This window comes from Scyliorhinus torazame, chromosome 18 (genome assembly GCF_047496885.1).
Source record: "Scyliorhinus torazame isolate Kashiwa2021f chromosome 18, sScyTor2.1, whole genome shotgun sequence".
In the NCBI taxonomy this organism is placed as follows: domain Eukaryota; kingdom Metazoa; phylum Chordata; class Chondrichthyes; order Carcharhiniformes; family Scyliorhinidae; genus Scyliorhinus; species Scyliorhinus torazame.
This window is the reverse complement of record NC_092724.1, coordinates 88,664,645-88,691,005: the sequence shown is the minus strand read 5'-3', so window position 1 is coordinate 88,691,005 and position 26,361 is coordinate 88,664,645. Positions and strand designations below refer to the sequence as shown.

The window sequence follows — 26,361 nt, the reverse complement described above, 5'->3', positions numbered from 1 at the left end:
CAGTGAAGCTCAGGTAAACTGCCTATGCTGAGCTGTCTCTGTCTGCTGCTGCTCACTAGCCTTGTGCTTCTGAAAGAGGCGGATCCTCCCTTGGGCTGGACCCTTTATACCCGTCTCTAATGCTGCCCTCTAGTGATGCTGTGGCTGTTACATCTGTCTGTAGTCCCTGGTGTATGTGCAGATGAATGTACAGATGTACAGATCACTACACACAGGTCAATAAAAATGGGAGAAGTGTAAAATAGGCTGCCCAGTCACTTCCGTCCATTTCACACTATCACACAAAATTACATTTAACCTCCTGAAGCTTTAGCCACTACTTTCTTGGTGATTTTTCAGTACGAAAGAACTGCCACACAGAACATCGGTACTCATGAATCTAAATGTTTCTCCTAAGTCCTGAACATACTCAGTCAGATTTCCAAGTGTGAAATAACTCCATCGCAGAATTGTTACCGTGCAGAAGGAGGCCATTTGGCCCATTGTGTCTGCACTCCAAATGAGTATATAACTTAATGCCATTCCCCTACCTTTTCCCTTTACCTCTGCACATTGTTTCTATTCAAATAATCATCGAATGCCCTCTTGAATGCCTCGATTTAACCTGCTTCCACCACACTCCCAGACAGTGCTTTCCAGACCCCAACCACTCACTGTGTGAAAAAGTTTTTTTCTCAGATCACATTTGCTTCTTTTGTAAATCTCTTGAAATCTGTGCCCTCTCGTTCTTGATCCTTTCACAAGGGGAACAGTTTAACCCCATCTACTGTGTCCAGACCCCTCATGATTTTGATTTTGAACATCTCTATCAAATCCCCTCTCTCCAATCTATCCTCATAACTGAAGCTTCTCAACCCTCGAACCATTCTTAGGGGCGGCACGTGGCGCAGTGGTTAACACAGAGACTACGGCGCTGAGGACCCCGGTTTGAATCCCGGCGCTGAGTCACTGTCCATGTGGAGTTTGCACATTCTCCCCATGCCGTCGTGGGTGTCACCCCCACAACCCAAAGATGTGCTGGTTAGGTGGATTGGCCATGCTAAATTGCCCCTTAATTGGAAAACGCCAAATAATTGGGTACTCTAAATTTTAAAAAAACTTTGAACCATTCTTGTGAACCTCTTCAGCACTCTCGCTAATACATTGACATCCTTCCTGTAGTGTGGTGCCTAGAACTATACAGAATATGCCAGTTGAGGTCTAACCAGTACTAGTGTCTTGTATAAGTTCAGCATAACCTCCTTGCTCTTGTAATCTATATGCCCCCATTAATAAATCCCAGAATACTATATGCTTTATTAGCTGTTCGCTCCACCTGCTCGGCCACCTTCAATGATCAAAGTACACCTGCTCCTAAATGTCTGCTCCTGCATCCCTTAAGAATTTTACCCCTTATTTTACATTGTCGCTCCATGTTCTTCCGACCAACATGCATCATCTTCACTTCTCTGCATTATTTTGCCACCTATCTGTCCACTACACCAACTTGTCTATGTCCTTTTGAAGTTCTACACTGTCCTTTTCACAGTTTACAATACTTCCAAGTTTTGTGTCATCCACAAACTTTGAAGTTGTCCCCTGCACACCAAGATCGAGATCATTAATATATATCAGGAAAATCAAGGGTCCCAATCCGACTCGTAGGGAACATCACTACAAACTTTCCTCCAGCCTCAAAGATATCCATTGGCACATACCCTCTGCTTTCCGTTATTCAGCTAATTTTGGATCCACATTGCTACTGTCCCTTTTATTGCATGAGCTTTAACTTTACTCAAAACTCTGTTGTGAGAAGCTGTATTGAATGCCGTCTAAAAGTCTGTGTACACCACATCAACAGCATTACCCTCATCGACATGTTTTTACCACCTCAAAAAACTCCAGCAAGTTAGATAAACACAATTACCCCTCTAATATATTAGCAATCGATGAAAAGATAATATGACTCCAGGACCACTCCAAAAACCTTTCATTAGTTCATCGAACAGAAGGGATAGTAAAGGTTATATTTTTTGACGCAAGGTCTAAAATGATGACTTGTGTTTGTCGATTGTCCCTTTAAGGGTAGCACAGCACCATAAGGGCATATGGCTTAAAAATTAACATTAAAACAATACTATTAGGTCACTAAAATAAGTAAAATACTGCAAATGCTGGAATCTGAAACAAGCTTGAAAAACCCAGCAGGCCTGGCAGCATCTGTAAGGAAAGAAAGCATAGTTAGTTCTGATGAAGAGCCAAAAGGACTCGAAACGTTAACTTTGCTTTCTCTCCTTACAGAAATTGCCAGACCCGCTGAGATTTTCATGTACCTTCTGTTCTTGTTCTATGAGTTCACTATTGTGCTCCCATAAACTCAGCTGTATTTTAGGCAGAAATGCATCTGTCTTACAAAAATAGATTATGGTTACCGCATGCAATAAGAAACTCACCATCAAATGTGAACTTCTTGTATTGGCGCTTAGAGGTCGCAGGGGCAGAGTGACGTTTCTCATCTTCACCATTCTCATCTAAGGAGATGAACATACCATTAACTTTCCACCGCCTAATGAGGGTCAGGTTTGATGCATTTTGGGATATCCAGTCTAATTGGATGAATTACTGAAGGTATTACATCACGACTGCTCTCCCCTGTCTGATGTTACTAGTCGCCCGATAGACCCTTTTTTGTGGCCCACTAACCTCTCACAACAATTAAATAACAAATACTCTCTTCGATCGTCCGTCATGCTACCTTTTCTTTCTCCATGATACCCCTCCCTGTCCCATCTCGAATAATTAATAAACAAAAGTGTTCAAAGAAAATGTAAAAACGTTTTATATTGGTGCTATGATTCTTCTCCTCGGGTGTTATAAGATGTACACAGGAGAGTCATCTTTAATTCTTGGGAGACTCCACAGCAATCTTGGCACAGCATGATCCCAAAGAGAAATCCTACCAACCTCCATATTTTCTGAGTGCACCGTGATTTGCTGCCCACATATTGCCACTTTGTGTAAAACCTACAGAGAGCATTGAAAATGCCAGTTTCAGTGACAGCAAATCGACTGATCTGCTCCGATTTACTTCAACGCTACTTCAAATGGTAATTTAGCCTGAATTGAAACTGGTACTCCCACAGATAACATGCAATTTAAAATCAAGAAGGGGAGGCAAGTTTAGCAGATGGTATACCCCTGAGATGCAGTAGGAGCTCAATATTTTCTGGCTAAAAGCTTTTGATTTTTGTGCTATTTGAAGTAGAGGGTGTTAATGCTGGGAAAATGGAATTAACCGCCGTGTCCTGGCACATAATTGCCCCTCAAGCAACATCACTAAAACAGATTATCGGCTCATTGCTGTTTCTGCTGCTTTTGGGAGTTAGTCATGTGCAAATTGACTGTCTTGTTTTCTATATTACAACATTGACTAAACTTCAAAAGAACTTAATTGGCTGTAAAAGCATTTTGGGATTCTGAGGTTGTGAAAGGCACCTGCTTTAGTGGTCTTTATTAGAAAGATCCCCTCTGGATCAAGTCTCTCTCCCTATCGGGACTTCCGGTGGCGTTCGTGAACGGAGCTGCCGCAGCAAAGAGGCTCCCGCAGGTCAACAAAATCGGGGCTTTTTCGGGGGGGTTTCCCGGCGGGTTTTTAAAAAAAATTAAAGTCCCGCGAAATCAGCCCTGCCTCCCTCGCCCTGCCCAGATGCCAAAGCTCCGTTCCACGGAGCTGAAGAGGAGGAAAAAAAAGACAAGAGAAGAGACTGGTCCCAGTGTGCTGCATGTGGAGGAGGAGTGGAGATCGCGACGAAGAAAGTCGGAGCACGGAGAGGATAAGACCAAAAAAAAAAAAAATTTTATTCAACTTTTTTTTTCTCTGCTGAAAATTTAAAAAAAAATTTTTTAAACAAATCGCTTTTTTTTAAAAAACCTTTGGGGTTTTTTCTTTGGGGGGAACAAAGAATTTATTTTTCGCACCAAAACCCAGCAAAATAGAGAAAAGCACATAACAGAAATATGCCTGCAAGTAATGATAAATCGGGAGGACGGCGAGATGTAAAGGAGCAGCAGCGAAGGTGAAGGAAAAAGGCAGGAGCTGCGGCCATGCAGGCAGACGGCCACATGAGGTGAGACGGAGGTTCAGGCGAACCAGGAAGCGCAAAAGCTGCGAGCCAAGCAGCGGAGCAGGAACAGAACGTGGCGACCATTCTTCCCCCCACCCCCCCCCGGCACAGGGGGAGGAATGGAGAAGCGTGCTGAAAATTGAGATAAACGCCATAAAGGAGGCGATAAAAACAAAGATAAACGCCATGAGGGACACACTCAGGATGGAGCTCCACAGAATGATGAAGGAGATGTTGGCGGAGACAACGGACAAAATGCAGCGAACCATCGATGGCCTGGAAAGGAAGGTGAAAATAATGCAGGAGTTGGAGAGGACTGCCCTGGACCAGAGCGACAGGATGGTAACTCACAAAACCGAGGTGAAAAGGCTGGTAACGACCCAGGGGAGCCTAAGAGGGAAAGTGGAGGACCAGGAAAATAGGTCCGGACAGCAGGATGTTAAAATAGTGGGTCTGCCAGAGGGAGTGGAGGGCAGAGACCCAGCAGGCTACATCACCCAAATGCTGGGCAAGCAAGTTGGAAGTGAGAAATGTCCAAACCCCCCAGAAATCGACAGGGCGCACAGGTCGCTTCGACCCAGGCTCAAAGCCGGGGAGCAGCCCAGAGCGATCATCGTGAATCTGCACCGGTTCCAAGACAGGGAAAAAAATCCCGAAGAAATCCAGACGAAATCGAGCACGTGGGAAGAGAAGATCATAAGGGTGTACCAGGACATTGGGGCGGACCTGGCCAAAAGGAGGGCTGAATTCAACAGGGCCAAATCAGCACTCTACAAAAGTAATGTGAAACTTGGGATGTTATTCCCGGACAAACTCTGGGTAATATTTGGGGGGGAAGGAGTTGTATTTTAACATCCCAGCGGCGGCTGAGGAGTTCGTTACATCGAACAAATGGGGGAGGAACAGCCGCACGGCCATCATGAAAGCGACGGGGATGGTAAAGAAAGGAAGAATCAGAACAAAGAGTGGAGGACAGACCGCAAACAGAGACAATAAGATCATGAACTGTACACACGTGTTTGGTGCACTGTGCGGGACTGTGCTAACTCGTCCCCGGGCTCGTTCCATCTCTCAATGAAATGGGGGGGGGGAAGCGGAGCAAGATAAATGAGAGTGAGAAAGGCGGACAGGAGGGCGAGACAAGGGCTAGCAAAAGGAAGGTAAAACAGGGCCATAGCAGGGAGCGGCGTCACCGTGCTAGCGAGGAGGGCCAACACGGGAGGGCCAAAAGAAAGAAGGGCCGCCTGGCACAAAGAGGGCGGGGGGGGGGGGGGAGAGAACACAGGGGCAGGACAGAGGGAAAGGGACAATGGGGGTGGGGGGAGGAGTCGGGGGAAGAGCGTAGAACAAAAGAGAAGCAAAGAGAAGGGTGAGGTAGATAAGCAGAACGAACACAGGAGCAGAGCGAGGAACCAAGATGGCGCCACAAACAGCCACTCAGGAGGGCTTCAGGGCAAAGGGAGACCCTGGAGTGCAGGGGTGCAGTCACGTGGCGTATGTGGTGATATGCATCACTGTAAATACACAAGGGGTTAATGTAAATACATTACAATTAAGTAAACACTAGAGGGAGCACCAGAGACGTCATGACATGCAGACATACAGCTAATGAACACATAGAATAGAACACGACCAATGGGCAGTCAAGACACCCAGAGGTGACACTACCACAAGGGGGCAACCCATATAAAAGGACAGGGCACACATGCTCTGTCTCTTTCCACAGGCGACACTTAGAGAGAAGGGCAGGGGCAGATCAGAAGCATCACACCCACCACGTGGCTTAGAGCAGACTGTTTAGTTAGACTGAGTTATTATAGCAAGATTAGCAGGAGAGCCGAACTCATAGAGAACTGTGCTAATGGTTCAATAAATCACATTGAACTTACTTTAACGTCTGGAGTATCTTTTGGCCAAAGCTGCATCGAGTTGCAGCCTGTGTTATCCCAGAGTACATAACACATCAGCGTACACACAGCTGGCGGCCATGTTGGGTGTTCCCTGGACAAAGGGAAACCCCGGATCGCCCGACCTCATGGTGAGAGCAGCGACTGCGGCCATTTTGGACAGCCCCCTAACAAAGGGAAACCACAGAGTGCAGGGGTTCGTCCACCAGGTAAGTACAGGTGATCCCGCAGGACCGGGCGGTCGAAAGCCCCCGACCAGGATTGTTATCTGGACCGTAAGAGGACTCAACAGCCCAGTGAAAAGATCCAGAGTCTTCGCCCACCTAAGAAGCCTAAAATCAGACATAACCTACCTACAAGAGACGCACCTGAGGGAGAAGGACCGACTGCTGGTAAGGAAGGGCTGGGTGGGACAGACGTACCACTCATGCTACGGGACGAGGGCTAGGGGGGTAGCAATCGTAATTAGCAAGAGGACGAGGTTTACGGAAACCAAGAAAGTTACGGATCCAGGGGGACGATACGTCATGATCAGCGGTGTCCTGGAAGGGGCACTGATCGTACTGGTAAATGTGTACGCTCCCAACTGGGACGACGCAGAATTCATAAAGAAGACCATGGCAGAAATCCCCAACCTTAACACACACCGACTGATCATGGGGAACGATTTCAACTGCGTACAGGATCCACTGACCGACCGATCAAACCCCAGAGCAGGGAAAAAGACTGGCATGGCTAGGGAACTAGGAACATTTATGGAGCAGATGGGGGCAGTGGACGCATGGAGGTTCCTGCACCCGGGAGAGAAGGAATTTTCATACTTCTCACAAGTACACAAGGTATACACCCGTATCGACTTTTTGCAGTGGGGAAATCGGTGCTTCCAGGGATCACGGGAACGGAGTACTCCGCGATCGTTATCTCCGACCACACTCCACACTATATGGATGTGAGGTTGAAGACAAGCCAGGCCCAGCACCCCACGTGGAGGCTGGACACGGACCTCCTGCCCGGCAAGGCCTACTGGCAGAAAACATCGTGGGCCATAGGCGACTACATTAGTAACAACCAAAATGGGGAGGTCTCACCCTCCATGTTCTGGGAGGCACTGAAGGCCATGATTAGAGGAGAGATCATAACCTACAAGTCATGCAGAGATACGGAAGAGCCTGGCCAGGCAACAACTGGTGGACTCCATCCTGGAAATCGACAGAAAATACTCCGAGGCCCCGAACGTAGAGCTGCCGGCAGAGAGAAATAAGCTGGAAATGGACCTGCTTTCCACTAGGAAAGCAGTGTACCAACTCCGCCAGACACGGGGGACCTTCTACAAACACGGAGACAAGGCAAGCCGCCCATTGGCTCACCAGCTGAGAAAGCAGGCCGCCACGAGGGAAATAGCACAGGTAAAGGATAGCAGAGGCAGACTGGTAACAGAACCAAAGGAGGTCAATCGAGCATTTGAGACCTTCTGTACGCCTCCGAGCCACCCAACGGGGGCGCGGGGATGAACCAGTTCCTAGACCGACTGGAACTACCAGTTCTGGGGGTTGACAGAAGGGGGGAGCTGGAAGCACCAACAGATCTCGGAGAAATCATGGAGAGCGTCAGCTCCATGCAGGCAGGGAAGGCACCGGGACCCGACGGGTTCCCGGCAGACTTCTGCAAAATATTTGCACCAGTCCTGGCCCCACACCTAAGGGACATGTTCGCGGACTCACTGGCAAGGGGCACCCTGCCCCCCACGCTAGCGCAGGCCACAATTTCATTGATACCCAAAAAAGATACAGACCTGACAGAATGTGGATCATACAGACCCATTTCACTGCTGAACGTGGATGCGAAAATACTCGCAAAGGTCCTGGCCAAAAGGCTGGAGGGCTGTGTACCAGAGGTGGTCGCAGAGGACCAAACGGGCTTTGTCAAGGGTAGGCAGCTCACAGCGAACATCAGGCGGCTGCTGAATGTAATAATGACCCCCCACCCCGGGGAGAGAACACCAGAGACTTTCGACAGAGTCAAATAGAAATACCACCTCGAGGTACTGGAACAGTTTGGGCTCGGAGCGGGGTTCGCCGCCTGGGTGAGGCTCCTGTACAACGCTCCCAAAGCGAGCGTCCGAACTAACACCACCAGCTCTAAATACTTCCAGCTGCAGAGAGGAACAAGACAGGGCTGCACCCTGTCAACACTCGATTGAACCTCTGGAGATAACCCTGCGGGACGTGAAAAGCTGGAAGGAGAGGAGACAGAGCACAGATTCTCACTCTATGCAGATAACCTGCTCCTCTATGTCTCAAAGCCACAGGAGGGACTGAAGGCAATACTGCAAATACTGAAAGAGTTTGGAACCTTCTCGGGCTACAAACGTTACCTGGGCAAAAGTGAGACATTCCCAGGGAACCCAAAAGGGGGAGGGACACACCTGAAGGGGCTCCCGTTCAAAACGGGCCAGAACAGATTCCGTTACCGGGGGATCCAAATAGCCAGAGACTGGACACAGATCCACAGCCTGGTGGAGGAAGCAAGAAGAGACTTTCAAAGGTGGGGCTCACTCCCACTCTCCCTGACGGGGAGTGCAGGCAATCTAGATGAACGTTCTGCCAAGGTTCCTCTTCCTGTTTAGATCCATTCCGATCTTCATCCCCAAAGCCTGTTTCCAAAACATAGACAGTCTAATAATGGCGTTTGTGTGTGTGTGTGTGTGTGTGTGTGTGTGTGTGTGGGGGGGGGGGACCCGAGAATTCCCAAACCGACACTGCAAAGAAGGATAATCAAAGGGGGCTTGGCCTTACCAAAACTGCAATACTACCACTGGGCAGCAACGGCAGAAAGAATGAGGGGATGGGTACAAGAACCCGACACAGACTGGGTACAAATGGAGGAGGCATCCTGTAAAGGAACGACCCTCCGGGCCCTGGCTACAGCAGCACTCCCATCCTCCTCAACAAGATACACACAAGCCCAGTGGTAGCGGCCACGCTGAGAACGTGGACTCAGCGGAGACAACACTTTGGGATAACCAAAATGTCCCCCATGGCTCCCATATGCGGCAATCACAGATTCCCCCCAGCCATGCTGGATACCAGCTTCAAAAGATGGAGGCAGGACAGGGGCACACTGACGGTCGGGGCCTTCTATGTAGGGCGCAGACTGGCGACACTAGACGAACTGACGAGGAAGTGGAAACTAGCAAAAGGACAGGAAATTAGACACCTCCAAATAAAACACTTCCTCCGCAAAGAGACAGTAGGGTACCCCGGGGCCCCAGAAAGCACACTACATCATGGAATCAGGAATTTCCCTGACATGCAATCCCAGCTCTGTCCCGCCATTGGGATTGCAGAAGAGGCAGGAACAGCCTGAGACAGGCCTGCTGTCGAGAGAGCAAAATTACAAGACCTTCCTCCGTTCGCAGACATTGACCCAGTTCTGCAGATGTGTAAATGTGTCCTAACCCTCACGCCCTTTACACGCTTAACCACCCCACCCAAACCCATTACCTTCTCCCAGAATCCACTAAAAACAGAAGACTGAAGCTTGATATTTGGAAGTCTTTGAAAAGCTCATAAATTTGTCAAAATAAACAAGCTCACATTTCCCCTGAATATCTATGTAAAAGTATTCTGCAATACAGAATTGATTAATGCCTTTGATCACAGCCAAAAGCTCAGACATCTCTCAAAGTTTTCCCACAGTCAAACGGATGACCATTGTGTACTATAAATAAATGAGAAAAAGTCATGGGGAGAGTGTAAACAATCAGCTCTGGATCAGACACTGGGCTGGATGTTCAATATTGTACAATGCAGAATAGCACTTTATCCAGTAGACAGTCTATTCTAATCCAGCTAAACATTTCTTCATTTTACAATGAAGTTCTTTCACTTAATAGCTTACCAGTTGTCAGAAGTAACAACCTGGCAACTTCATTGTTTAATGGTCACTTAACATTTCAAATCACAGAAAAAGACAGAATCACAGAATAATACAGCGCAGAAGAGACCCTTCGGCTCATCGAGTCTGCACCAACGCATGAAACACCTGACCTACCTACCTAATCCCATTTCCCAGCAATTGTCCCATAGCCTTGAATGTTATGATGTGCCAAGTGCTCATTCAGGTACTTTTTTAAAGGATGGGAGGCAACCCGCCCTCTCGGGCAGTGCATTCCAGAACATCCTTCCTATAATGTGGTGACCAGAATTTCACACAGTACTCCAGTGTGGCCTCACCAAAGTTCTATGCACCTCCAACATGATCTCCCTGCCTTGATTTATGCCTTGATTGATAAAGGCAAGTGTCCCATATGGCTTTTTCATCACCATATTAACCTGCCCTTCTGCCTTCAGAGATCTGTGGACAAACAGGCCTAGGTCCCTTTGTTCCTCGGAACTTCCCAGTGTCATGCCATTCATTGAAGACTACCTTGTAACATTGCTCCTTCAGAAGTGTATCACCTCACACTTTCCACGATTAAATTCCATCTGCTACTTTTCTGCCCATTTGACCATCTCATCTATATCTTCCTGTAACCCAAGACACTCAACCTCATTGTTAATCGCCGCCAACTTTGTGCATTGCAAACTTACTGAGTCTACCCCCTACATAGTCATCTATATAATTTCTATAAATGACACACAAAAGGGAACCCAGCACAGAACCATGGTATACCATTGCCCCGTTTCCCACTCTGTTCAAAACAGATGGAGACGGGAATGAGGGCTTTATCTCCGGATCTGTGCTCTAGTGACATGTTTTTCTCCCACCCAACCTAGGGCCCCAAATCCTAACATAGTGAGTCAGGAATATATAATTGAATGGACAATGTATTGCCTGTTTCTTTAAGACCACAAAGTTAAAGTACTGCAAATCAGTACGCCCGGAGGTCAAATTGAGGTTAGTTGCTGTTTGTGAGGAAAGTATGTAGACTGGCAGGTGCTTGTAAATTCCAATGTCAGGTCAGAAGAAACCAGCACAAAATGCGCCCGCCTCTTCTCTTTACACTGCACAGGTTTGCAGATAGCATAGGGATTAAGCATCCCAGTCTGCTCTCACATTTCTTCCATGAACCAGCCAGATATACACAGCCAGATTTTTCATCCAAGACAGGAAAAGAATCCAGAGGAAAGAGAGCAATAAACCATTTACCGAAGGAAAGCACTCCTTTGAAGGCACTTCACCTTGTACAGGTGGCTTTCCAAAACTATCCCCCGTGCACGCTTGTTAGAATACTCTTCTCTAAGGCTGGGGATTGAGGGTGATTTAGAGATGTGGATCAGAAATTGGCTAGCTGAAAGAAGACAGAGGGTGGTGGTTGATGGGAAATGTTCAGAATGGAGTACAGTCACAAGTGGAGTACCACAAGGATCTGTTCTGGGGCCGTTGCTGTTTGTCATTTTTATCAATGACCTAGAGGAAGGCGCAGAAGGGTGGGTGAGTAAATTTGCAGACGATACTAAAGTCGGTGGTGTTGTCGATAGTGTGGAAGGATGTAGCAGATTACAGAGGGATATAGATAAGCTGCAGAGCTGGGCCGAGAGGTGGCAAATGGAGTTTAATGTAGAGAAGTGTGAGGTGATTCACTTTGGAAGGAATAACAGGAATGCGGAATATTTGGCTAATGGTAAAGTTCTTGAAAGTGTGGATGAGCAGAGGGATCTAGGTGTCCATGTACATAGATCCCTGAAAGTTGCCACCCAGGTTGATAGGGTTGTGAAGAAGGCCTATGGAGTGTTGGCCTTTATTGGTAGAGGGATTGAGTTCCGGAGTCGGGAGGTCATGTTGCAGCTGTACAGAACTCTGGTACGGCCGCATTTGGAGTATTGCGTACAGTTCTGGTCACCGCATTATAGGAAGGACGTGGAGGCTTTGGAGCGGGTGCAGAGGAGATTTACCAGGATGTTGCCTGGTATGGAGGGAAAATCTTATGAGGAAAGGCTGATGGACTTGAGGTTGTTTTCGTTGGAGAGAAGAAGGTTAAGAGGAGACTTAATAGAGGCATACAAAATGATCAGGGGGTTGGATACGGTGGACAGTGAGAGCCTTCTCCCGCGGATGGATATGGCTGGCACGAGGGGACATAACTTTAAACTGAGGGGTAATAGATATAGGACAGAGGTCAGAGGTAGGTTCTTTACGCAAAGAGTAGTGAGGCCGTGGAATGCCCTACCTGCTACAGTGGTGAACTCGCCAACATTGAGGGCATTTAAAAGTTTATTGGATAAACATATGGATGATAATGGCATAGTGTAGGTTGGATGGCTTTTGTTTCGGTGCAACATCGTGGGCTGAAGGGCCTGTACTGCGCTGTATTGTTCTATGTTCTATGTTCTATGTTCTAATTGGACATTTATTTGGACACAGAATTCCTGCATTTTGTGCAGGGCTCCCTCCACTTGAAACATGATCCTGTTTTGTTTGTTTGGGTTCTAACTGTAGCATTACATATTTTCTAATGTTTGTTTTGTTGCTCATAGTTACCTTTTGCTGCTGCTGGTTTGTGTGTGGTTCTAGCGGATTCTAATGTGGAACTTTCTGTCTCAGCAGCGTTTCCAGTGGGTTGACTTGGAACAGAATGCAGTTTCTTACTTTTTCCAAAGAGGTCGGCATCCATATCGTCAATATCCTACACAAAGAAAGCATGCAAAAAGAAAAGAAGGTAAAAGAAGCCTGGTGCATGTTGCACTGGATTAGCAACCCAGAGGTTGAGAGTTCAAATGGTACCATGGTCAAGCAAACTGAGTTCAACACAGTTGTAATGTGCGAACTTGCAGCAGAAAAAAGACCATGCAAGCTGCACCCCTGCCTACACCTTGTGATTGGTTCTTAATAGGGATGAGCAATAAAATATTGGCATGCTTAGGTCGACACACATTTACTATTTTTTTACGGGGGAGACTCGGGGAGACTCTGGGAGACGGTGGAGACTCGGGGAGACGGGGAGACTCGGGGAGACGGGGGAGACTCGGGGAGACGGGGGAGACTCAGGGAGACGGGGGAGACTCGGGGAGACTCGGGGAGACGGGGGAGACTCGGGGAGACGGGGGAGACTCGGTGAGACTCGGGGAGATGGGGGAGACTCGGCGAGACGAGGGTGACGGGGAGACTCGGGGAGACGAGGGTGACGGGGAGACTCGGGGAGACGGGGAGAGTCGGGGAGATGGGGAAACTCGGGGAGACTCGGGGGAGACTCGGGGGAGACTCGGGGAGACAGGGGAGACTCGGGGAGACGGGGAGACCCGGGGAGACCCGGGGAGACTCGGAGAGACGGGGAGACTCGGGGAGACTCGGTGAGATGGGGGAGACTCGGCGAGACGGGGAGACGGCGGAGTCTCGGGGAGACGGGGGAGACTCGTGGAGACGGGGGAGACTCGGGGAGACTCGAGGAGACGGGGGAGTCTCGGGGAGACGGGGGAGACTCGGGGAGACGCGGGGAGACTGGGAGACTTGGGGAGACTCGGGGAGACGGGGCGACTCGGGGAGACGGGGGAGTCTCGGGGAGACGGGGGAGACTCGGGGAGATGATGGAATCTCGGGGAGACGGGGAAACTCGGGGAGACTCGGGGGAGACTCGGGGAGACTCGGGGGAGACCCGGGGAGACGGGGGAGACTCGGGGAGGCGGGGGAGACTCGGGGGAGTCTCGGGGAGACTCAGGGAGACGGGGGAGACTCGGGGAGATGGGGGAATCTCGGGGAGACGGGGGAGACTCGGGGAATCTCGGGGAGACCCGGGGCTACAGGGGAGACTCGGGGAGACGGGGGAGACTCGGGGAGTCGGAGGAGACGGGGGAGTCTCGGGGAGACGGGGAGACTCGGGGAGACGGGGGAGACTCGGGGAGACGGGGAGACTCAGGGAGACGGGGAAACCCGGAGACTCGGGGGAGACTTGGGGAGACGGGGAGACTCGGCGAGACGGGGGAGACTCGGGGAGTCTCGGGGAGACGGGGGAGACTCGGGGAGACGGGGGAGACTCGGGGAGACGGGGGAGACTCGGGGAGACGGGGGAGACTCGGGGAGACGGGGGAGACTCGGGGAGACGGGGGAGACTCGGGGAGACGGGGGAGACTCGGGGAGACGGGGGAGACTCGGGGAGACGGGGGAGACTCGGGGAGACGGGGGAGACTCGGGGAGACGGGGAGACTCGGGGAGACGGGGGAGACTCGGGGAGACGGGGGAGACGGGGGAGACTCGGGGAGACGGGGGAGACTGGGGAGACGGGGAGACGGGGGAGACTCGGGGAGACGGGGGAGACTCGGGGAGACGGGGGAGACTCGGGGAGATGGGGGAGACTCGGGGAGACGAGGGTGACGGGGAGAGTCGGGGAGATGGGGAAACTCGGGGAGACTCGGGGGAGACTCGGGGAGACAGGGGAGACTCGGGGAGACGGGGGAGACGGGGGAGACTCGGGGAGACGGGGGAGACTCGGGGAGACGGGGGAGACTCGGGGAGACGGGGGAGACTCGGGGAGACGGGGGAGACGAAGAGACGGGGGAGACGAAGAGACGGGGGAGACGAAGAGACGGGGGGGACTCGGGGAGACTCAGGGAGACTGGGGGAGACTCGGGGAGACGGGGGAGACTCGGGGGAGACGGTTTCTCCCCTGGCACCAACGCTGAGGAAATTTCCAGAAGCTTCTCAATGATTTGAGCAACAAAGGGGCGGAGCTTTGTGCGATGGCTGTAAGTGAATTCGACACACATTTACAAAGGACAAATGAAAAAAAAAATTGCATCCCTGTAACTCCATGAAAGGGCCATCCACATTTTTCCAAGAGAATGCAGCACTTACTTTGTTTGTTTTCAACCCAAGGCACTACTGATTCCATTCTCTAGAGAAACCACAATGTGGGAGTCACAAATTTATGATGCCAGCATAAATGCTTATTATGAAGGCCTCATAAAACTTGTGTATCCTTTGTGCAGAGCTCTTCAATGTGGCATTTTAAACTCGGGCAGTAGCAGCAACATACAGCTAGAGCCAGGGTATCTGGCCAGGAGTTGACAGAGCCAACATAGAGAGCAGCAAAAAGAAGAGGGTATTATCTCCAAAGAAGTTTTCTCAACAAGACCGAGAGGCAGTATTTGAAATAGCTCTGAATTTCAAGAGAAACAGTTTGAGACATCTGTTCCACGGCGAAGTAAAATCTCATGCTGCAATCAGCCATGCCCTGCCTCTTACACTCAAGGTTATCATGGCCGTCAATTTCTATGTGGCTGGCTCTTCCCAGGGGTCTGGTGAAGACTTTTGTGGATGTCTCAATCAGCCGCCCACTGGTGCATCACCTCTGTTACTCTTTGGTCAGGTGAGGGAATACATCAATTGTCCCACATTTGTTACGTCATAGACACAGAAGACAACAACTCCACCGCAAATAGCTGGAAACTATTTAGTGTCTAGCCAAAGCCTGTCCACCATTTCAAGAATGTACGTGTGCAGTGTGAGTTGAGATTACTGGGGCGGGATTCTCCAACCCCCCGCCGTTTTTTCGGCGGGGGCGAGACTCGCACCGCGCCGGTCGGGGGCCGTTGGCAGCGGCCTCCCCCGGCGATTCTCCGGCCCACGATGGGCCGAGTGGCCGTCCGTTTTCGGTGGGTCCCGCTGGCGTGAAATACACCAGGTCCTTACCGGCGGGACCTGGCTCTGCGGGTGGCCTGCGGAGTCCTCGGGGGGGGCGCGGCAGGATCTGGCCTGGGGGGGGGGCACGGTGGCCTGGCCCGCGATCAGGGCCCACCGATCCGCAGGCGGGCTTGTGCCGTGAGGGCATTCTTTACCTCCGCTCCGGCCAGTGTAACGGTCTGCCATGGCCAGCGCGGAGAAGAACCCCCCTGCGCATGCACTGGGATGACGCCAGCACACGCCGGCGCTCCCGCGCATGCGTCAACTCGCACTGGCCGGCGGAGGCCCTTCGGCGCCAAGCCCTTCAGCAGCGGCTGGCGCAGCGCCAACCCCGCCGCCACTGACCTAGGTCCTGAAAGTGCGGAGGATTTCACACCTTCCGGGCGACCCGACGCGGGAGTGGTTCACGCCACTCCTCGGCGCCAGTACGGCCCACCCCGCTGGTTAGGGGAGAATCCCACCCCAGATCTGCGGATAAACTCATATCTGGGCCAAAAGAAGTTCATTGATTTGACACTGTGCAGGAAAAAGCCACACCGTGCTCCCCATACCATCCACTTTCTTCTACAGTCATAATCAACACAAAGTGAGATCAATGTTGTTATGATATGCAGACACACACATAATGATATACAGACAAGCAGCTAATGGACACAGAGAACAGGACATGACCAATAAGCAGACAGGACACTCAGGGGTAGGATCTGACGATAAAAGACACAAGGCACTCACACTCCGCCTCTTTCCACTGATGAACATCGAGAGTGTCAGTCAAGGGTGTTGTTACAATCTCACACCTCCACCACATGGCTAAGAGCTCGTCTGGTTCAGTCAGACAGAGTAACCACACTTCAGTTAACAGAGAGTCGAACTCACAGAGAACTGTGCTATCTGTGCTATTAGTTCAATAAACCTGATTGAACTAACTTCAAGGTCTGAAGTATCTTTCTGATCTAAGCTGCATCCAGTTGCAGCCAGTGTTCGACCCGTGTACCTAACATGACATGATACCAGGAGACTACTAATTTAAGGTGGCTTACCTCAGTCCGTTCCGTGACAACCAGCAAATGTATACCGGCACCATGGAGAAGATTCAGGCTCCTCACCAGCTCAGGACCTCCGGCAATCTCAGTGCCAACAGGCGGATATTCAAGCAAATGTTTCTGCTGTACATCGAAGCTTCAGACCTCGAGGGTGCGTCTGATGCAAGAAAGATCGCTCTTCTCCTCTCAACAACAGGTATTCAAGCCATCAAACTCTTCAACTCATTTACCTTCAGCGAAGGCCAGGACAAGACAAAGTTTCAGACCATCCTGGACAAGGTCGATAGTCACTGTGAAGTGGACACCAATGAAATCTTCGAGCGCTGCATATTCAAACAACGTCTTCAAGGTAAAGATGAATCTTTCAATGCCTTCTTAACTAGCCTCCGCCTGCTAGTGCTGTCCGACAACTTTGGTGATATTGCTGACTCCATGATCAGAGTCCAAATCGTGTTTGGAGTTCACTCTGATCCTCTGAGAGAGCAGCTCTTAAAAATCAAGCACATGACCCTGCCAGTCACGATTGAAACATGCACAGTGTATGAGCATGCATAAAATCGGTATTCCCAATACAAATTGGCTGAAAATGAGAGACTTGCCTCTCATGAGGCAGTGAGTGTGCAGGCTATCTCCCGGATGCAGAGCCTCAGCATTGAAGACGGCGGCCATTTCGCGCGCTTTTCCCAGAGCCCCACGCAAGCGCGATGCGAACGGGATAACGAAGCGGCCGACACCCACAATGCGCAGGTGCAGATGTCTGCCGACCGCACTGTGCATGTGCGACAACATACACTGCGTCACGACGCCGACGTCATGACGTGCTCGAACTGTGGCAACGTCCACTTAAAGGGGCACTGCCTTGCAAGAGGCAGGTGACCTTTAAACTGCGGGAAGCCTGGACACTATGCAGCCTTGTGCAGGTCTGCACCACCAGTCAGAGTCCAGCGCTCCCAATTCCGACGACGGTGCGTCCAGAATGTGCAACGACGATTACAGGATTCTGATCCTGGCAGTACAATAGATCCAGAGGATGAGTGCCTGGAGTCCGCCTACCGAGTGGGCATCATTACCACACGTGAACATGCCACACCTAACTTATCTCGCATTCAGTCCATCCTCGCTGTGGATTCGGAGGACGAATGGCGTGCGGTGATGCAGATCAACCGCTGCTCCATCCAGTTCAAGCTGGACACAGGTGCTTCTGCCAACCTCCTCTCACAGGCAGACTTCAAACGCATCAAGAAGCCCCCCAAGGTCCTTCCAGTTGCCTGCCAGCTCCTGGACTATAACGGTAATGCCATCACGGCACTGGGGTCCTGCCATCTATACGTCTCCAACCAGAGTACCCATGCATGGCTAAGGTTTGAAATTGTCAAGCCGGACAGGGCATCCCTACTGGGCGCGCATGCCTGCAAAAAGCTAAACCTGGTGCAGCGGGTTTATTCAACGGCATCCTCCAACGTGGATCTTCAAGCTGGCATTGACGACATCCTCGCTCAGTATCCAGATGTGTTTGATGGGATGGACACTTTGCCAGATCAGTACAAGGTCCTATTGCGACCTGATGCCAAGCCAGTGGTCCATGCACCACACCGGGTCCCGGTTCCGCTGAAGGAGCGCCTGAAGGAACAGCTCAAGGAGCTGCAGCAGCAGGGGATCATTTCCAGGGTAACCAAACTGACTGGCTGGGTCAGCTCGATGGTGGTGGTTAAAAAACCCTCTGGAGACCTGCGCACCTGCATTGATCCCAAGGATCTCAACCAGAATATAATGCGTGAACACTACCCCATCCCGAAGCGGGAGGAACTCACCAGTGAGATGGCACATGCTCGGATTTTTACGAAGTTAGATGCGTCACATGGATTCTGGCAAATCCAGCTGGATGAGTCCAGCAGAAAGCTTTGCACCTTCAACACACCATTTGGCAGGTACTGCTATAACCGTATGCAGTTCAGCATCGTCTCAGCATCGGAGATATTTCATCACATCATGGAGCAGATGATGGAGGGCACTGAAGAGGTTCGTGTGTACATGGACGACGTCATCATATGGTCCACGACCCCTGAGGAGAATGTTTCCCGTCTCCAGCAGATATTCCGCCCTGTCCACGCCAATGCCTTAAGCTCAACAGGGCCAAATGTTGCTTTGGCATGTCGACACTCAAGTTCCTAGGAGACCAGATCTCTCAGCAGGGCGTGCGCCCGGACACAGACGAGGGCAAGGCCGTCGCAGCCATGAAGGTCCCGGAAGACAAGACGGCGGTATTGTGCTTCCTGGGCATGGTCAATTTTCTGGGCAAGTTCATCCCAAACATGGCCTCACACACCACGGTCCTACGAAACCTAGTGAAGAAGTCCACTGCCTTCGAGTGGAAGTCGGCCCATCAGTGCAGAGTGGTTGGAGCTGAAAGCCAAGCTCACCACTGCACCCGTATTTGGCATTTTTCGACCCAGACAGGGAAACGAAAATCTCGACAGATGCGAGCCAGGATGGCATCGGTGCGGTCCTGCTGCAACGCGATGACACTTCATCCTGGGCACCGGTTGCCTACGCATCAAGGGCAATGATGCCCACAGAACAAAGGTATGTACAAATTGAGAAGGAATGCCTGGGCCTTCTCACTGGCATTCTCAAGTTTCACGACTATGTCTATGGCCTGCCGACATTCACACTCGAGACGGATCACAGGCCACTGGTCCACATTATCCACAAGCACCTTAATGACATGACGCCTCGGTTGCAGCGCATCCTCCTCAAACTCAGAAGGTACCACTTTGACCTGGTCTCCACGCCTGGCAAGGGTTCATCATTGCCGATTCACTGTTCCGCTCCATCACCGTGCCTAGAGAACCACTGAACGTCATCCGGCAAATTAAGTCACAGGTTGAGTCACAGGTGCAGCTATGTGCTCGCACCCTCCCGGCATCAGATGAGAAGGTGATTCGTATCCGTGAGGAGACAGCCAAAGACTCCCTCTTGCAGCGTGTTATGCACCACCTAGCCAATGGCTGGCAAAAAGAGCAGTGCCCTCAAATTTTCAATGTAAAGGACGACCCGACGGGTCGGTGGTTGATGGTATCCTCCTCAAACTGGACCGGATTGTAATTCCACACAGTCTCCAGAGCTTGGTACTCCGTCAAATCCATGAGGGCCACCTGGGTGTGGAAAAGTGCAGACGCAGAGCCAGGCAGGCTGTCTATTCGCCCGGGATCAGCCAGGACATCGTGAACATGGTCCTTAACTGTGCGACCTGTCAACTCTTCCAGCCAGCGCAGAGTAAGGAGACACTTCAGCAGCATGAAATCGAAACCTCTCCGTGGTCCAAGGTTGGCATTGACCTCTTTCATGCAAATGGTCATGATTACGTATTAATCATTGATTACTTTTCCAATTACCCTGAAGTCGTGAAGCTCTCAGACCTCACATCGCGGACCGTCATCAAGGCCTGTAAGGAGACGTTCTCCAGGCATGGTATCCCACTCACTGTCATGAGTGACAATGGCCCGTGCTTCAGCAGCCATGGTCTCTGTCTGTCCAGTCGTATCAGTTCAAACACGTCACCTCCAGCCGCACTATCCGCAGTCAAACGGAAAATTTGAGAAAGGGGTGCACAGAGTGAAGCAGCTCATCTGCAAGGCCGCGGATTCTGCTTCTGACATTCACCTTGTGCTGCTTGTGTACAGGGCGACCCCACTGTCCACTGGCATATCACCGGCTCAACTCCTGATGAACAGGGACCTGCGAATGATACTTCCAACCATACACGTGCCCAACCTGGATCACCTCCCGGTGCTGCAGAGACCAGCAAAAACAGGGCTATGATGCTCATGCCACCGATTTGCCCGCGTTATCCCCGTCAGATACATGTTCGGGGTCAAGATCCCTGATGGAGGCTGGTCAGCTCCAGCTGTTGTTGTTCTACAGGCTGCCTCCCGCTCGTATGTTGTGCATCTGGCTGATGGTTCTGTTGTGCGACGGAGCAGACGGACACTGTGCAAAGTTGCCTGCCCGCAACCACATTCTTCTCCGTTTCCTTCTGTTGTTTTGCCGCCTCCTGATACCTCAACTCACGAGGCCACCAGTCAGGCTTCAATCCCGCCCATCAAGGCGCTGTCTGGAGTATCTTTCTGATCTAAGCTGCATCCAGTGTTAGACCAGTGTACCTAACACGACAAATGTGTGACATCTACAACATTCATTGCTGCAACTCACTGGGGCCCCCTTGTCAGTCCACAGCCTCTCCAACAGCCTGATATGTATAGTCCAAGTATAGTCAAGGGTTAACAAGGGGATGTTCATGTATATCAACACTAGATGAGCGATCTTATAAAAGGCTGCGTCTCTAGGCATGCTGGGAGAAGCTGATGGAGAATTTGATGTAGAAGGATAGTGTGAGGTTGAGGTAGAGTGCAGTTTATATATTAGAGAGATTATTAATTCCTGTATCACAGATTCAGTACTATTATTTTGTTATCTGTTACTGAGTAGAATGTGCGAACCAAATCAAGTTAAGTCGTGTAAAATAAATTAGTTTTGATTTAAACATATAGTTTTATGTTCTTTGTCAACACTTCGTCCTTGGCTATCTTGAAGAACAAGATAAGGAATGTAACAAGAAGGGCATAGGCTTCAATCAAATGGGAACTCCCACATGTGCGAGCTTCACTCAAAGACTCATAACATCCTGTCCTGTGGAGGGTTGCTGTGCTTTCATTAAAGAACACTCATGTGCATTTCACTGCCTTCCACGCATGACTATGCGTGGAACTACACCTGCATCTTAACATAGAACATACAGTGCAGGAGGAGGACATTCGGTCCATCGAGTCTGCACCGACCCACTTCAGCCCTCACTTTCACCCTATCCCCGTAACCCAATAACCCCATCTCATCTTTTTTGGTCACTAAGGGCAATTTATCATGGCCAATCCACCTAACCTGCACGTCTTTGGACTGTGGGAGGAAACCGGAGAACCCGGGGGAAACCCGCGCACTCATGGGAAGAACGTGCAGATTCCGCATAGACAGTGACCCAGCGGGAAATCGAATCTGGGACCCTGGCACTGTGAAGCCACAGTGCTAGCCACTTGTGCTACCGTGCTGCCCATCTTCTCAAGAAGTCAGATCATCACAACTTTCTCAAATGCACCTCTGAATGGACAACAAATGTTGGGAGGGCCCATGATAACTACACTCCATGGTGAACCTTTTCTGAACATCTGGATGAAGACTCAGCCTTCCACTGCTGATCATGCATGGCCACATCCTTCATAATCATACTACTGGACTACTGGCTGCAGTAACCTGCTACTTTTTCACATTCCACGCTTTCTGACAATGAAGAAAGCACATAACTAAGTAAGGTTTCCTACTTTGTGCGGCACAACACATAACCTATGTCTGCCCACATGCATGCAAGAACCCGATTATCTATTTGAGCACAGACTGATGACGCTGGGGGGGCAACATTTTGGCTGGGTGGCCTGGTATTTGCTGTTTTCAGGGCAACATGGCATTGTGCCTTTCTGAGCTTACATGCCCTACTGGCCTGTCACACCCATCTGTTACAATCTCAGACCAGACCCCAACAGTGGCTAGGACACTGGACTGGAACCCAAATCTTTTGTTTTTAGATTTGTAAAACTGTGAGGAAAGGATACTTCGCTCCAGGAATGATTTCACGCACAAATAAGGATATGGCATATTAAAACAAACGTTATTATTAAGAGTATTAAATTAACTTTAACAGCACAGAAATACAGCTTACAATTACCAGTTAAACAATGCTTAAAAATAAAATGAAACACTTTTAACTCTTAACCAATATCTCCTACATCTCCATCTGTGGAGAGAGAAACACAGTTAACATTTTGCGTCCATATGACTCTTTTTCAGAGCACTACCCAAATTGGGAACAGGATTGAAATGTAATCTGGGAGCTCAACTGTGGTAGATGAGCTATGATCTGAACCCAAAGAGTTACGCTTCAGGTTCACAATCACTCCCTGCTCTCCGTTATTGAATAGGTTCACTGCAACAAAACTACAATACTGACTGTAACAACTTAGCAAACCTTTCTTACCTTCATGGTTACTAGCAAAGCCTGAGGATCAGCATCTGAAATCTCTGACTCCTGCACAAAAGAAAACAGTAAAGCTCCCTTGAATTCAGTGGTGGTGTAATGCTGCAAGACAGTCCTGTAACAGCACGCAGCACTGCTTCCTGCATTTTAACATCAACAGAACTACACCTGTAATCAGTTCAGCTATTTTGTTCCCAATGTACAAACCAAAAGCATTTCTGTTAAAGGCGTTGTTAGGAGGAGAGAGGACAGAGGAGGATGAAGATAAAAACAGATGGGTTTCATATCTCAGCGTCCTTAAGAAGGTATATCCCGGCAGCACTGTGGTGCAGTGGTTAGCACTTAAGCCCACACCTCCACCCTATCCCCGACCCAGTACTCCACCTATCCTTTTTGGACAATAAGAGCAATTTAGTATGGCCAATCCATCTAACCTGCACATATTTGGACTGTGGGAGGAAACCGGTGAACTTGGAGAAAACTCGGCAGACACAGGGAGAACGTGCAGACTTCGCACAGCCAGTTACCCAAGCCGGGAATCGAACCTGGGACCCTGGTGCTGTGAAGCAACTGTGCTAACCACTGTGCTACCCCAAATGTAGGAACATAAGACGCAGGAGCAGGAGTCGACCATTCGGCCCTAGCACAGTGGGTAGCACTGTTGCTTCACAGCTCCAGGGTCCCAGGTTCGATTCCCGGCTTGGGTCTGTGCGGAGTCTGTACGTTCTCCCCGTGTCTGCGTGGGTTTCCTCCGGGTGCTCCGGTTTCCTCCCACAAGTCCCGAAAGACATGCTGTTAGGTAATTTGGATTCTGAATTCCCCCTCTGTGTACCTGAACATGCGCCGGAATGTGGCGACTAGGGGCTTTTCACACTAATTTCATTGCAGTGTTAATGTAAGCCTACTTGTGACAATAAAAATTATTATAAATACCATCTTCTACCTCAACACCACTTTCCCGCCTGCTCCCCATATTCCCGATTCCCTCATAAATATATCACGCTAAGTCATGAATAAACCCGATGATGGAGCATCTACAACCCTCTGAGGTAGACAATTCCAAAGATTCACATCCCTCTTAGTGAAGACATCTCTCCTCATCTCAGGCCTAAACTTTCAACCCCAAAAACTGTGCCCCCGTGTTCCAAATTCCTCTCCCAGTACAAAACAACCTCTCATTGCCTAACCTGTCAAGCCCCTTCAGGCTCTTGTATGTTTCAATGAGAACAGCTCTCGTGCTCCTAAGCTCCAGCGAATAATGGCTCAATTTATTTACTCAGTCCCTCATCATAGGGCAACCCTCTCATCTCAGGTACCAACCCAGGTTCCAATTTTTTAAAAATTTGATTTTTAACATTTTAAGCATACAATCCAACAAAGCAAAACAAAACAACAAAACCTCCGAACCCCTCTCCACCCAACAACACCCAACAAAAGACCCAACAAAAAAACCCCCTCCCCCCAGCAGCTAACAGTTATGGACAGACCTGATTAATACTACACTGCGGTATGCTTCACCTGATGCCAGTGTCTATGTATTTACATTGTGTACCCTGTGTTGCCCTATTATGTATTTTATTTTATTTTCATATACAAATTGATCTGTTTGAGCTGCTCGCAGAAAAATACTTTTCACTGTACCTCGGTACACGTGACAATAAACAAATCCAGTAACCAAAAACCCCATTTCTAGTGCAACCCTGAAGGAGGGCTGAAAGCAGGTGGGGGGGGGGGGTCTTGGGATGAGACCTCTTAAAACCAGATAACTAGGATAACACGAGAATTGCTCTACATAAGTTATTTTATTGAGGATTGAAACTAATCATGGAAAGTATGTCCAGTAATCATTATTAACCATTAAACATGTATTCTGAGAACATAGCAGTAACAAGCATTTAAACTCTTGCTAATAGTATTGGCCGCAATGTATGATGGGATTTAGGTTAGCTAACTTGACCACATTCCTAAGACAGACAGAATTAGACAGAACTAATGTGGTCAGCAATAACACAGCCAGCTCAGTCAGCAGTTTTTAATCAGCAGCTCCAGCAGCCTGCGCTTAGACAGACAATGGTACGAGCAGGAACCACAGATAAGAAAAATGGGAGTAGGGGAGAGCAAGAGACAGGGAATGCGAGGGTCTTGAAAAACAACAGATGGCCAGGGAACAGAATGGGGCTAAATCACGAGCTGATCATGCAGTCACCATGCTGCCTAAAGTAACATTCATTGGTCAAGGTAAAATCTACAGTTACAAGGATTGGATTGAGTCCAACTGGGGTGGGCTACTGCTTTTTGGAAATTGGATAACTGTTGAACCTGAAGCAATGCAAAGTAGAATGGTTTTGGCGTTTATCCAAATCATTCACCCGCGCACGTTGAACCAAGTGTGGAAAGTTAAGGCGTCGGAACCAGAGTTGCTGTCTCCACGTGTCTTTGTGATAGTTGAACTGCAATTCGGTGGGGAAAATCCCCCACATAAAAGCCTCTGTCTCTGAAAATGCTCCTACTGATTTTGGCACTGCGAGCAGGGTAGCCCACAGGACTCCAGCAGAATGATACGTCTCCTATGCGGGTGAGTATGTTTTAGTTTGCTACTCAGTAGAAGAGGAGTTGCGTATCAGACGGTCAGAGCAATAAATTGTGCGACCCAAAGAAGGGAAAAAGCTGCGAAGTAGGAAGCAGGACACATGCAACACAGTATGAGCTAATGTTGGGTGGGCAAAGACAGACTGATGAAAAAACGTCTCTGAAGCGAGGAGCAGTGAGAAATGGAGGGAGGCTCAGACTATTGAAAAAACAGACAACGCTGGTGTCATTATTCTGAGCCTGCATGTACAACAAGATTTAAACCCCATGACTGCCACTCCAAGGGCAGCCGTGGAGAAACATCACTGATAATTCAGAGGGAGAGGCAGCCAATCTACACCCTGGTACAGCCCCTTGCAGTTCGGCGGTGAGCCAAATTAAATTTTTCAAAACAAGTTAAAGGTGAACTGATAAGATTTCTTTCAAACTTGAATTTGAATCAGTTTGAAGGAAAAATAACGGATAAAGGAAAATAAATTGGAGCACAAACGTTGACTATATCAGCATGCAATTGATGGGTTTCTGAGCAATTTGAAAACCAATGTGTCTAGATTACGTGATACAAGGTTTTGCAGCTCATAATGTGTTTGGGTGAAATGCCTTTGAGATTTGAATTTAACAAAGGATAGGCGATGCCTATGAATCAATTGTTGAAGATTGGGCTTGAATGAAAAGAAAAAGATAAATGAATCAAATAAATAATGTAAGTCTTATAGCGAAGAAGAGTGGAGGATCCTGTTTATTGTTTTAGCCAAGAGAGTGTGAGCTTGCAGTGCTTTATCTCCTTAAGATTCTGTAGCAGCGAGAGAAGGCTGATGATCAACTGTTTAACTTTACAAGCAAAAGAATCGTGTGCTTCGTTTGTTATGTGGAAGTTTGTAGAGTCATGTTATCATTAAGGTTTATCTTTCTGGAGAAGTAACTTTGAGTTTTTAATTACAGATACCTGAAGTGTAGAAAAGAAAATGCAAGGACATTTACATATTTCATTTGTTTATTGATATGTTTCACTGCTTGTG

The 26,361-nt window shown here is 49.3% G+C and overlaps 1 protein-coding gene across 7 annotated transcripts in view; it reads right to left on the bottom strand.

Moving 5' to 3' along the window:
• The window catches only part of LOC140395357 (fas-binding factor 1 homolog), a 192,561-nt gene that overhangs the window by 93,064 nt on the left and 73,136 nt on the right, over positions 1 to 26,361 (bottom strand). For all 7 annotated transcript variants that reach the window (XM_072483003.1, XM_072483006.1, XM_072483007.1 and 4 more), the window contains 3 exons: positions 22,754 to 22,804; positions 12,494 to 12,638; positions 2,433 to 2,510 (listed from right to left, as the gene is read on the bottom strand). In XM_072483003.1, the coding sequence (XP_072339104.1) occupies positions 2,433 to 2,510; positions 12,494 to 12,638; positions 22,754 to 22,804 (274 nt within the window). The remainder of the gene's footprint in view (positions 1 to 2,432; positions 2,511 to 12,493; positions 12,639 to 22,753; positions 22,805 to 26,361) is intronic.